At 44.0% G+C, this 13555-nt stretch overlaps 1 protein-coding gene across 1 annotated transcript in view; it reads left to right on the top strand.

Annotated features, from left to right (window-relative positions):
- SYN3 (synapsin III) overlaps positions 1–13555 on the top strand; it is a 486671-nt gene that overhangs the window by 449062 nt on the left and 24054 nt on the right. Inside the window, exons 9-10 of the mRNA XM_089680647.1 lie at positions 8985–9059; positions 12815–12917. Coding sequence (XP_089536773.1) covers positions 8985–9059; positions 12815–12917 — 178 coding nt within the window. The remainder of the gene's footprint in view (positions 1–8984; positions 9060–12814; positions 12918–13555) is intronic.

The following is a 13555-nucleotide window of genomic DNA, read 5'->3' as shown; positions in this document are numbered from 1 at the left end:
GAGCCAATTAACCTACCAGCATGTCTTTGTCCATAGCAATAAAAACAATGCAGAAAACGCAAACACATAGGTGTGAATCCTGCATAAAAAAAAGTTTTTACAAAAACATAAAGAATAATAAAGTCATAAGGAGTCAGCAGTTATAAATAACAGCAATTATATAGCTGTATATTCATATTAATAGCAAACAGAACTTTCCTCACTCATTGAACTGTATAAATGTATAAAGTACAAAAAAATAGTACATACTTTTAAGGTAAAATAAAAGTTGGTGAATTTAGAAAAAAAATAAGATGATTATCTAATAAGAATAATTAATTAACAACTATAGGAAACAAACATTTAACTGTGTAGAAGACAAATGAAACAAAAACTTAAATATACTTTAAGCAAAATAAAAATTACATTTTTCAAGATTTTTACAATTACAAGATTTTCGAAATTCTGTATGTTACTTTTTGTTAGCTTGTTTTTGTTTATTTTGCCATGTCTGCACTTTCCTGGGTGTTTGGTCACACACATTTCCCTGCACACACATAAATCACGATAGTGTGTGAGGCCAGTAGGCATGTGGAGTGTTATTCTCCATGTCATGGTCATTAGCTGGGCCCTTGTCCATGGTGTGACTCGTATGATTAATGTGTAGGGCTGGATGACCCCACATGACGTTGGTGAATAGGGCACGCAGTGACTTGATCACAGGCCCAGCCTGGGGGGGGGGGGGAGTGTCATTTCTTTACATATCCCCCATGCTAGGCTCAGGAAGTGCATGGCACACACCCCTGGGCTCTCAGTGTGTTCTGTTGGCACCAGTGAAACATTGAACAATGCAGCGCTGTCCGCGACACATGGCGGAGCCGAGGACGTGCTCCAAGGCCCAAGCCAAACGCCTTCAGCATAATGTAGGACGACGTTTATGAGAGAGAAAATTATACAGCAGTGATGAGAATGTCAGCTGCAAGAAGCATCTTACACAGTAGTGCACACAGACCTAGTCGTCTTATAATGTATTGATCTGTGATCAATTCAGACACAAGAGATCGCAAACAACCAATTCACCATCGACTAAAAAATTAAATAATATAACACGCACAGTTTTGTTCCGCAATGGACTGAAAATATTAATCAAAATATTGGTTGTAAAGGGTAACAATCTATCAAAAATGATCATTTAGGACCGCCTAGAATTCGACTGCATTCACCGGGCCCTGGGGCCGAGGCAGTATGAGGGTCCCCCTAAGGATATCATAATTAAGTTTACCTATTACCACACAAAAGAAACGCTTCTACGAGCTGCTCGAGATAAACAGGATCTTCATTTCCAAGGCCATGCATATCAACTGTTCGTGGATCTGGCACCGTCCACTATACAGAAACGTCCAATGATAAAACCCTATACATCGGTCCTTGCGATCCGCCGCATTAAGTATCAGTGGGGCTTTCCATTCCAACTGTCTTTTGCTTACCAACGCCGGAGCCATGTTGTCCATAATCCGGAGTCGGCTAAGTTGGCCCTGGAGGCACTGCACCTCTTACCCCCACGGGAAAACACTGACAGCGTGATGCGACCCTCCAGCTCACATCCTCTTTCATCTCAACTGGGGCGCATATGGAAGAAAGTTGGAAGCTGTAAACGCTCCCTTCTCAATACTCCGCTATCACCGCTATCAGGATCCTCACGCTCCGACCCATGTTGAGACCAGATGGGTGGGTAAGCTTTTTCCTTTTCAATGGCTTGGTCCATTGGTTATGTGCCCCCCTGGTCCTGACGGTGCAGTGGCCCTGACTGTCCCCTCTTGGGCGAACTGTTCATATGTTTTCATGTTTTGTGGTTCTTCCCCTTTTCTATGCTTGGAACATTATATTCTGTGATACAGGATTATGGTCCCTGACTGCCGCTGGATCCTTGACTGCCGGCATTGGATTGTCTCACCCAGCAAGAACTCTTGTTTTTGCGGTCTTGACCGCAGTTTGTCTTTGTATTTATGGAGGCCTCTTCTCTTCACTATGTGCCGCCCTCCTTAATCCTTACCCCTCCCCACCCCTTTTTTTTCTTTCTCTCTCTCTGGATCTACCACCCCTCTCCTGCCAATTGCTTTTTGTTAGCCCCTACTATATGGAGGAAGGGTGGCCTTTATGCTTGTTATTGATTGTTTAAATGCTTTATTTGTGGCTTTCTATCCGCATACGGCCTTATGGCCTACCCTCTGACCTCCTCCCTTCTCCACCCTCCCCTGTTCCACCTTTCCCTTCTCCTTTTCCCTCCTCCCTCACCCTCATCTCCATGATGCTTTATATAAGTAGTCTGTGTTGCAACCATGTGTCCGGTGGTAGAGCCATCCCCTTTGAGTGTTCTTGTAGTTGGGAAGCGAATTCCACTGATGGTGGTTTTGATACACTCTTCTGCAGTGTATATATTTCTTCTAGGTTTCTTTTTTCTTTCCTGTTTTTTCTTTTCTTTCTCGCACGAATCCAGGGCTGCCCGAGGCACCTGCATGGTTGAGGTCTGGACCGTTACTCCTAGCCTACCTCAGCAGTCAAACACCCCTTACTCAGTATGGCTCCAAAACCCTTGAAGATATTTTCTCAAAACATTCTTGGCTTCAGCTCTCCGACCAAATGATCTAAGGTGTTTCATCATCTCAAATCCCAAGACGTGGATGTAGTCTGCTTGCAGGAGATGAGATTTTCCCAGTCCTCTGCACCACAATACCTTTCTCCTCATTCTTCTACTTTTTTCTCTGGTCCTGAGAAACACAGGGGAATGGTAATTGCTTTCAGGCGCAATCTGATGTTTTCTTGCGACCTAGAAATAGTCGACCCCACTGGTAGGTACCTGCTGCTACGAGGTACCCTTTGGGACCATGAAGTGACTCTAGTGGACTATTATGCACCAAACATGTTCAACACAAATTCTTTTCTCGTTTACTGAAAGTGAGCTCACACCATAAGAAAGGCATCCTTCTTTTGATGGGAGACTCGAATGTTACTCTTAATTCTTCTCTTGATCTCCATTATCCTGCTGGAGCGACCCCTTCTCATGATATCTCCCAGGAGTCTAAAATACGTACTAGACTGCAAACCTATGGTTTGGCAGATTTCTGGCAGGAACTACATCTTACCTCATGGAAATACACTTTTTATTCAGCTCCACATCAGAGCTTTTGCAGGATAGATCATGTATTTATTTCTCTACGTCATTTATCTTTAATACAAAAGATCGCCATCCCAACTTTGCCTTGGACAGATCTTGACCCTTTGATTTTCCTACTGCACCTACCTGGCATGTCCCGACCCTCTTACCAATGGGGATTGAATGAGTCCTTTATCTCTACTCAGGCTTCATACTCCCATGAGCTCCATGTATCCGGCTGTCTCCTTGTGGGAGGCCCACAAAGCCACCATCAGGAAACATCTGATCCATATTACAAAACAAGAATTCCTCCTGTGCTGCCAATAGCCTAAAACAAAGCAAAACTGGGTGGCTGCTAACACCTGCCTATATTACCAAAAGTGACAGAAAAAATTAATGAGAAAATGGATGCTGTGCTACCCAAAAACACTAGGGAACACAGATTTATTAGAATAGTGCACAGCAGCATTGCATTTTTCACATTGCTTTCACATGGTTTATGCACGTTATGTGATTTATTATTATAATTCATTATCTATTGTTTACACATTGGGTCATGATTATTTATTTATTATTTATTTCAGGTACTTATATAGCGCCGTCAATTTATGCAGCACTTTACATATATATATTGTGCATTCACATCAGTACTTAACCCTCAAGGGGCATAGAATCTAAGGTCCCTAACTCACATTCATACATACACATACTAGGGACAATTTAGACAGGATCCAATTCACCTACCAGCATGTCTTTGGAGTGTGGGAGGAAACCGGAGTACCCGGAGGAAACCCACGCAGGCACAGGGAGAACATGCAAACTCCAGGCAGGTGGTGCCGTGGTTGGGATTCGATCCAACGACCCTAGTACTGCCAGGCAGAAGTGTTAACCATTTAGCCACTGTGGTGGCCCAGTTATGTGATTTATTTGTTTTTTTGTCCACCTAATATTTATTGCTCACCTATTGTATCACCAGTTCATTTGATGTCAATTTTCTATTCATTTGCACTTTTCTTTGTCACTTATTATTATATTCATTTATTATTTATAAGGTTTATTTTTCCCTAGTGTTTTTGGGTAGCGCAGCATCCATTTTCTCATTCATCTGATCCAAATTGCATCCTCTAGAAAACGAGCCAGAGAAAAGAGGATGCTAGAACTGACCTCATTTGGTCACAGCGGATGCAACTTGGAAAGCTCGACCTACTGCGGCAAATCGGAAAGGCCAAGATGCCATAGCTGCTGAACTTGACCTTCTTTCCTGCACAGGCTGAGAAGGCCTTACGGTGGGCTGGGCACAGGTTTTATACCTGTGCCAATAAACCAGGGTCAATGTTGGCCAGGAAACTTAATTCGATGGGTCGCGCGCACAAACCTGTTCAAATCCGGGTACGGGGTGGTGGCCTTACATCTGATCCGGTGGAGATCACTCAAAGATTTGCAGACTTTTTATCTTCCCTATACGAGAAACCAAATGCTTTTATTGCAGAACAGCTGACAGTTTTTTTTTGAAGACTTACGCCTGCCCTCCTTATACATTGCAGCTCGCAATGCCCTGAACACAGACATTTCTGAAACTGAAATCCATTAAGCTATCAAATCCTTGAGGCCCTCCAAGGCTCCAGGCCCAGATGGGTTTTCAGGGCTCTATTATAAAAAATTTGCTGCCCACTTGGTCCCTCATTTGGCAGCTTTTTTTTAACTCTCTGAAGCAGGGCTCCTGGCTTTCCCTGGAGTCTCTCAAAGCACATATTACCATGATTCCCAAAACATCTGATGATGCTTTTGAACCACAAGCCTTCAGACCTATTTCTTTGTTGAATGTGGATCTGAAAATTCTGGGGAAGGTTCTGAGCACCCGAGTTAATAACTATTTACTTTCCTTTATCCACAGGGATCAGGTGGGCTTCGTACCAGGGAGACAGGCTGTGGATAATATCTGGAAAATATGTCCACCTCTGTCTCAAATCTTACATCAATGCAAGACACCGGGTTTCCTTTTGTCCTTAGATATATACAAAACGTTCTACTCGCTCTCTTGGGAATACTTGACCTATACGCTTTCTTGATGGGGGTTTGGCGATGCCTTTTTGGCTTTGATTATGGCTTTGTACTCGTCTCCTTTGGCCTCTGTCAAATACGATGGCTCTTTTTCCTCACCTTTCCCGATATTTCGGGGCACAAGACAGGGCTGCCCACTATCGACTGCCCTTTTTTTTCTAGCTCTCGAACCCCTAGCTGCCGCTATCCATAACAATCCTGATATTTCTGGTGTCCCTTATGCAGGAAATCACTACAAGGCTAACTTTTATGCAGACGATGCCCTCCTAGTCCTAACTAATCTCCTCACAACTCTCCCCAATCTACAGGGCATACTGGACAGATTTACAGCCATATCTGGCCTTCGTATTAATCTTTCCAAAACTACAGCATGGAACATTACTCTCCGCTTTACCTGGACTCACAAGCGCCCCAGGGTTCCCAGAGCTACTCTATATACTCATAAACTGCTGGGTGGCTTGGGAGTTCCTCATATTTCCCGATATTACCTGGCTGCTCAAATCTCCCATCTGTCCATGCAATGGCTGATATTCCATTATGGGAACTTCTGGAATTGCCCAATTGTGCCCTGATCTCCTTGTCCGCATTGCTCTCGCTCCTACATAAATTGTGCCCCCCAGACCTGAGCCCCATTATGCTGCACAGTCTGGGATGTTAGATATTCGGGTAACCTAATGTCACCTTTGTTTCCTCTTTTGCTGATCACCCACAACCCTCTCTTTCCCTCTGGATTAGAACATCCTCCTTATTTCTCTTTGTGGACCTCTCACAGCTTTGTGCACGTACACAGCTTCCTTACCACTCATTCATTCCCATCCTGAGAGGCCTCTCCAGGAGACACGGGAGGCTCCGCTGCAGGAACATTATCACTATCTGCAATTACGACATTGGATTATGTCCCTACATCGTGCTTTCACATTTCCTTATCGCAAAACATCATTTGAACACATTTGCCAAAATTCCCCTGGGTCCCCTGGTCTCATCTCTACTCCATATGCCTCCCTTAATAATAGGCCTTCTTCTACATCCCTACCTTATGTGACTCAATGGGAGTGAGATCTAGGTTCATCTATTGAGGTTGAGGATTTAGCAAGGCCTGGAAGATGATAGCAAAATGTTCTTTCAATACCGCTAATCTTGAGGCAGCCTACAAAGTTCTCTTGCGGTAGTACTATGTCCCAGCTCGGACTGCTCACATCTATCCAGGTGGTGGCGATAGGTGTTTTAGGAACTGTGGTCAGCGTGGGGATGCCTTGCATATTTGATGGTCATGCCCACATCTGCTAGGCTTCTGGTCTAGGGTTTTTGGCTTGCTGCAACCGCAGTAGAAATTGGCTTCCTACCTATTTATTTCGGCCAAGCGCACTATTGCTCAAGCCTGGAGGATCCCTTCGGTTACTTTCCAGGGTGTGAAGACCCGGATGAATGCCATGATGATTAATGAACAGATGTCCAGCATTCTTAAAGATTCACATCCAAAATTCCTTAAGGTTTTGGAACCATGGATAAATTATACCTTTCCATTCTTACCTCCCTTTAGTTATGGCTTCCTATAGATGTTGGCCCTGGATCCTTGATTTTTTTCTTCTTCCTGATTTTTCCCTCTCTCTCTTGTTTTGCTTCATTTTTCCATAATTCTCTCTTTCCTTTTCCATCTATGTCTTTCTCTCTCCTTTTTTCGAATCGATACTTCCCAGTAGGGACCTTTGCTTTAAATAGGACGGTTGAGTGCTGTTGATATTGTTGGTTTTGATTTTCCTGCCGATCCTCTTTGGTTATGTTTGCCATTGCATTGTCTGTTTTATGCATACTACTGGTCTGTATCTGCTTTGTATGTGTTTGCTCGGCTCTGGCCCTGCGTGGGCATATCATGAGCCTGTTATCTTGTTCAAAATTTATAATAAATATATTGAAAAATTATTGTTTAATCAATCTGAATTAAGGTTGATTCTTTTCCACAAACACATACATTTGATAAATCAGAAGCAATTTGCCAGAATTCCGCCACAGTTGATTTGATGTGGCAGAATCAATAGATGGAGAGCTCTCTAAATTGATTGGAGAGAGGATCTTTGGTTTGCAAATTATGACAGATTGCCAGCATCCGAATCACATGGCAGAGCCTCCCATCACTTAGTGATATCAGGGACTGCAATTCAGGCCCCCCCCCCCAATATCTCTAAACTTTGATATAAAACTGTATACCATCACACCAATCACTGGATTGTTACTTTGTTGCAAAATAAGACATTAACAATATCACTGCTTGTGTTTTGTGTGGTGTGACTAGATACACAGTTAGGTTCAGACATTTGCGGTTCAGACTTGCTTGGTTTTCTAGTGTGATTCAGGGAAGCAGCTGCGGTGCGAATCAGCAGCATTTGTGAATGATTTCCAATGCATATTTTGGGACAACTGTGTGTTTGCATTTCTTTCTCTCCAAAATCGCATTGAAATTGCTATAGATCTGAATACAATATCCGTTTCACTCTGAATTCTGTGTATTCTCAATTTGGATCACACTTCTACAAATTCGCACAGGACCCTTTTTGAAAAACTCAGTACGGCTCCACCGCATATATATATAGCACTATCCCCTTAGGAGTTGCTGAAGTTTTGGGTCCCCCTAGCCAACAGCCAGGGTCCCACAGCCAGGCAACACACATTTCCACATTGACTTGCATTCAGGAGTCAGTGACCAGTCTGTGAGCTTTGTTTTGAATTTCTATTAGGGGATTTAGAACTTCAATGAGGTAAGGGGTGTACAGGAAGCCCAATGGAACTGAGAAACCCAGAACAATTTTAAGAACTATGTACAAGTGGTTACAGCAAACGGTCTCTTCTGGAGAGCTAGCCAGCATCTCCTGTAGTACCACCCCAGACCCCAGATGCTCTTCTATCTGGCTGCCTGGAGGAATCCCTGGACAAGGGATCCAGTGTCTGCCACATAAAAAGGGTGAAACAGTTCTGGGTGGCAGGCTAATTCAGCTTCCCATTTGAGTGCTCCCTTCCCCTATCTGGCCCAGGGGATGCAGGTCTACTCACTTAGTCCTTCTCCTGTGTTGATGGTGGGTCAGTGGCTGCAACCAGGCCTTCTAGCTGGGCCGCTCCTTCCCTGCCTCACAGGTGGTCCTTTCTCAGGGGGCCAGTGAAGTTTCAAGCTTTCAGCCTTTCCAGGTCCTTCTGCCTGTAGGTAAGCCCCTCTCCATCTGGGCTCCCTCCCAGGCTCCGGCCCTTCAGCCTCACATCCTCCTCACTTCTCCTGCAACAACTCAACTCTCATCCAGCTGAGCAGGCTCTCTCACTTTTAAGGGCAGTCCCAACCTCATGCTAAGCCTCCTGTTGGGGATTGGTCAGGATTCCTCAAAAGTGCAGACCAGCCACTCCTTACCTCCGCCCACAGCTTCTAGAACTTTCTCCAAAGTTCTAGGGCAGGGGGAAGTCTCAAAGAGCTGGCCTGCAGAGCCTCTGAGCTCTGACCCGAATTTAACCTCCCTCTGACTGTTGCAATCACCCCATCTTACACCATGTCATATTGCATCACTTCCAATACCAAGTCTAGCAGATGGGTCAGAATTCCTCAAAAGTGCAGACCAGCCACTCCTTACCTCCGCCCACAGCTTCTAGAACTTCTAGATTAATGAGTGTGGTTGGTGTTAATTATAAGAGAGGGTTATATAGATTTATATTTTAAATACTTAGAATTGTACATGTGAACATGTGCATGAACAAAAATGTACTGTTTTACTGTAGGATTGCTGACCTAAAATGTCTTTGCTTGGTGTTGCAGGAGGACATCGATCTCTGGGAACTGGAAGGCAAACACTGGATCGGCCATGTTGGAACAGATCGCAATGACTGACAGGTGAGCGCTGGCTTCAGCAGATTAACGTTAAGTCACCCTAATTCCATCAGCTCAGTTTGGGAAATGGAACCATTTGGTATAGAAAATGGTCCCACTGATTAAATGGTCATCTAATTTATAGAAGACAAGAGCTCCAGACACTGTCATTTAATAGCTTTTAAATGGTCAGTAGCTATTTACCTCTGTCACATAATAATTTAACATATCAGTTTCTCTCTGTACAGTTGAAGCTCCTGTGATGCAGAGAGGGGGGACAGTGACATATTTAGAAAGAAAAATTTGTTTGCAAACAAATTTACAAACTTCCAGTGGCCACTGTGATTGGCAGTTATGCCAAACACATGATCTGGATCCACACTGATTGGCGCCCTCATGGTGGTCTAATGCAGACCACCATGAAGAAAAAGAGTGAAATTAGAGTATAAAGGCAATTTTTGTAAATTTACATCAGAGTAAGGGAGGGTTTTAATACCAGTTCTTTTTTTGTTTCTTTTTCCCAATGGGGAAATTTCCTTTCACTTTCTGCCCATAGTCAAAACAGGAAGTGAGAGGAAATCTTTCCAAACTGAGGGAATCCCCGGTTGTCACCAGAACTAGTGCCCCCCCGGATTTTCTTTCACTTTTGATGATAACGCGAAACAGAACAAATAGAGGCGGGGAATCTACATAATGGGCCACAGACAGCAATAAAAACTGACAGGTGTTCAAATCCCTCCCTACTCCATCCAACACTAAAAACCAGTTCAGCTTTTAGTGACACTTTAATTGTAAAATAGTAATTAAATTGGAGGATACATATCTAGGGCTGCACAAATTGTGTAAAATTTGTGTTCCAGTTTTCCATCATTTCTACATAAAATATACAATATGTGACCAGATCTGCTATTAAATTTAAGCTTTATCTGTGCTGAAAACAGAATCTTTTAATACATGCTAAAAAATTATGGGATGCAAAACTAAGACATGTCCAAAATAAACAAAATGCTCTGCTGAAAAAAGAAAAGGGCTTGGGACTTGGACCCATATAATGCATGTATAGGCAGGTGCAATCTACATTCTCCACTGCAGGTGGTGCTCATCTGGAAAAGCAATGCAGCTGGAGGAGGAAATCAAGAGAAACTGGATTTGTCTATGATTCCCTCGATTCCCTAGGGAAGTGTTCAGATTGGCTACGCTGCATCCAAGTGGCCTGGTGGCCATCATGGGTCATGTAGTCTTTTTAAGTCCCTGCCCCCAGGTTTTGGTGTGCATTTTGCGCATTGGCTAGAGTAGGGACAGATCACCCATCTGTCATGGACAGCAATAGTTGTAGGAGTAGGTTCCAGAGGAGTAGGGAAAGCATAGGGCCTTCAACATCCACTCCACAAACTCCCTTTAGGGTTGGATCGGCCAGGCTACACTCCACTGTCTTCGACAGGCATTGTCTCCAGCTCAGGCCTACACACCGCTGACTCTCCGCTCTAATTGATGTAGGTTCCCTGGATGGGCATGCTACCCCGCTGGGTTGTTATTCTGTTTTACAAGTTCTGTAATACAACATTCTCTCCAACCAACTGCTCACAGCACCACACCTACCCAACACACGCATGTCAGCCCATTCCAGCAATAACGTGTGTTATATTAAGGCGACTGATCCATGTGATTGATCTGCCAACGCATCCCAGCAGACTGAAAATTGGACCTGCAGTTTGCAACATTGGTCAGCACACTGCAACACACAGTAATGCGTTACTGCACTTTGCGATACGCTGCAACACAGGTATGTCTAAGAGGTGCAGTGGGGTGCACCAATGCATGCAAGCATTACTGCAGCATACTAATGTGAATGAGCCCTTAATGTGCTGTGAGATGTTTATGGTTGAATAGAATTTTATTCAAGTTTGCATTTAGAAAAACAGTAGACCAAAAGATACAAGGTATAAGAGTAATCATAAACCTCACAAACAAGGAAGAGGGTGTGGGGGATCACGGAACAGGTCGAAAAAGAACAAAGAAATTTTACACATCATGACAATGAAGACAATCTGGAATATATGAATGCTAGGTTAGGTAGGTAGGTCCAATGGAATCCCACCATATGCATCGTGTCAAGCTCAGGGGTGGACTGACAACTCATGGGGCCCCCGGGCAATAGGGGATCATGGGGCCCCTGTGTCCTTGCCCAAACTCAAAAAAGCCTATGAAAAAGGTACCAGGGGCATCTCATGGCAGGGCAGTGCCCGAGTTTCCAAATGGTCAGTCCGCCCCTGGTCAAGCTATATACACCATTCCATTCCACTCAGGAAAAGGAGACATACAGAGTCCAGCTACCTAACCAACTGGAAGGCCAATGTAGAGCTGGACAACTGTAAGCCCTACCATGGCTAACCTGCACCAGGTACAATGTAACAGGAAGTAGAATGGAAAGGTAGAAAAAAAAGGGAGAGAGAATAAAGTAAAGAACAGTTAGAAGGGGAGGAAAAAAAGAGGAAAAAATAACAAAGGGGGTGTCTGGAGAATCCCTGGGAATATTGCCAACAAGTGGTGTGTGCTGTTTAACTGCTTTCCGTCCGCCCTATAGCAGAAGTACTACTACATGGTGGCAAAATCACATATATATTATATATATGTGATTTAGCATTTTCGGGGTAGGTGGCCTCGGCTGTCAATCACCGGGTCCCAGCCCATGATTACTCGCTGGTGCCCGGTGATTGCCGAGCATCTCTGAAGGGGGGGCAATCAGTTCTCTCCCCTGTCAATCACCGGGTCCCGGCCCATGATTACTCGCTGGTGCCCGGTAATTGCCGAGCATCTCGGCAATCAGTTCTCTCCCCTGTCAGCTCCTGCACACTGCTTTGCATTGCTCTGCATAGCACAGCCATCCAAATCAGTGTACTTACAGTGAAGCACAAACACAGCCCAGTATGTAAAATGGCACGCAGCACACAGTTGACCCTTTGATTGTCCCACATGTTAACCCCTTCCTGCCCAGTGCAAGTCTGTTCCCCCCAGTGTCAGAATGCCCACCGCAGTTGTCCAGCTATAAGTCGCTGATCGCCGCCATTACTAGTAAAAATAAAGAATAAAAAAAATCCCAGTATATAAATCGCCATTGTAAATGCTAGAACTTTCACGTAAAAATTTACACGTATTGGGATTTTTGTTAGCGAAGACATGTTGCAGAATACATTTTGGCCTACATCTATGCCGAAATTTGAATTTTTACATTTTTTTACTGGACATGTTTAATAGCGAAATTCAAAAATATTGTTTCTTTCTAAAAATTGTCAGTCTTTTTTGTTTTATAGCACAAAAAATAAAAACCGCACAGGCGATCAAATACCACTGAAAGAAAGCTCTATTTATGGGGAAAAAAGGACATAATTTCATTTGGATACAGCGTTGCATGACCGTGCAATTGTCAGTTAAAGTAATGTGGTGCTGTAATACAAAAAATGGCCTGGTCAGGAGGAGGGTAAATCCTCAGGAGGACAAGTGGTTAATGCAGTATCAATCTGAGTCCTGAGGGCAGCAATACTGCTGACCCAGGGGGCGTGTCCATGACAGCCTATGGTCAGAGGAAGGTGGTTGAATGATATGAAAGACCGAGGACACCTTGTGGCAGAAAAGAATTACTGCAGGTGACAGTTCAGGATTGTATGTGGGGCTGCTTTCTATTTTTATAAATTCATATATAAGAATGTAATGTTCACCATACACCACAATAAAAGTCATTCCATCCAATGAGAGCAACCCTTCCCTTTCTTATATTACAGATACCGCTTATGGGTAGATTCATGCTCTGAACTTTTCGGCGGTGTGGATATCTGTGCTGTGAAAGCTGTCCACAGTAAAGAAGGCAAAGATTTTATCATTGAGGTGAGTTACTGAGCGAAAAAACATCCACCCTTTACAGTTGGGACATCAAAGGGGAAATGTTCTCTTCTCCACTTGTTAATGCAGCGCAGCTCCATTTCCACAGCCAACTGGTGGATAAAGACCAAGGGAGCACACCCTCATAAAATGCTAGACGGGTGTCTGTCTGGCCATGTGACCTGGGAAGAGACGGCGGGGAAATGTGACCTTCTGGAGGCTTCTGGGAAATCGCAGCAGCCGTGACTTCACACATGAGTAGCACAAGAGGAAAATCTCATTTTCACTTATGCAGCAGAACCAGAAAATCCTGGAATAATACTCAACTGCATAATCAGTCTTCAGTGTGAAAGATGTCACCCATTAATGAAAGGTCACATCTGATATTTCTGAATATCAGGTCTGACGATCTGTTTATTAAGCTGCTCTGGATAATCTGGCAGCTCATTTTACTATTCTATAATTTGCTGTGGAGTGAGTAAGGCTGACATCATGATCCTGTGGCTGGCGGGAATCACCAGCGTCATGATCGCTAAAATGTGCAGGAGGAACACTTAACCACTTGTGTGTATTGCGTCCCTCTCACTATTGGCATTATAGGCTGCAGCAAGTCACATAGGGCCCATCTGATGTCCTGGCTGGAG

Source organism: Staurois parvus, unplaced genomic scaffold, assembly GCF_062004578.1.
Source record: "Staurois parvus isolate SC_StPar_1 unplaced genomic scaffold, SC_StPar_1.0 ptg000249l, whole genome shotgun sequence".
In the NCBI taxonomy this organism is placed as follows: Eukaryota; Metazoa; Chordata; class Amphibia; order Anura; family Ranidae; genus Staurois; species Staurois parvus.
Note: the sequence above shows the minus strand (reverse complement) of the source record. Positions and strands in the feature narration are given on the sequence as shown.